General features: G+C 69.3%; 1 protein-coding gene across 1 annotated transcript in view; it reads left to right on the forward strand.

Moving 5' to 3' along the window:
- LOC104510876 (carboxypeptidase N subunit 2-like) overlaps nucleotides 1-358 on the forward strand; it is a 2376-nt gene that overhangs the window by 1049 nt on the left and 969 nt on the right. Inside the window, exon 3 of the mRNA XM_010153265.1 lies at nucleotides 5-316. Within this exon, the coding sequence (XP_010151567.1) occupies nucleotides 5-316 (312 nt within the window). The remainder of the gene's footprint in view (nucleotides 1-4; nucleotides 317-358) is intronic.

Below are 358 nucleotides of genomic sequence, written 5' to 3' on the forward strand. Positions count from 1 at the left end.
CGAGCTGGAGGTGTCGGGCAACCCCTTGGCGGCCATCAGCCCGGGGGTACTGGTGGGGCTGCCCAGCCTCACCAAGCTCTCCCTGGGTGCCAACGCCATCCGCACCCTGCAGCCGGGGCTCTTCGCCACCCCCTGCCGCCTGCAGGACCTGCGCTTGCCGGGGAACAAGATTGAGGAGTTGCCCCCTGGCATCTTCCACCCGCTCTGGCACCTCCAGAGCCTGGACCTCTCGCAGAATGCCCTGGCTGAGCTGCCGGACGGGCTACTGGCCCCCCTCGCTGCCCTCCGCCTCCTCAAGCTCAGTGACAACCTGCTGGTGCGGGTGTCCCCTGGTGCTTTTGGGTCGCTGGGCCGGCTG

This window comes from Eurypyga helias, unplaced genomic scaffold (genome assembly GCF_000690775.1).
Source record: "Eurypyga helias isolate BGI_N326 unplaced genomic scaffold, ASM69077v1 scaffold31836, whole genome shotgun sequence".
Lineage (NCBI taxonomy): Eukaryota > Metazoa > Chordata > Aves > Eurypygiformes > Eurypygidae > Eurypyga > Eurypyga helias.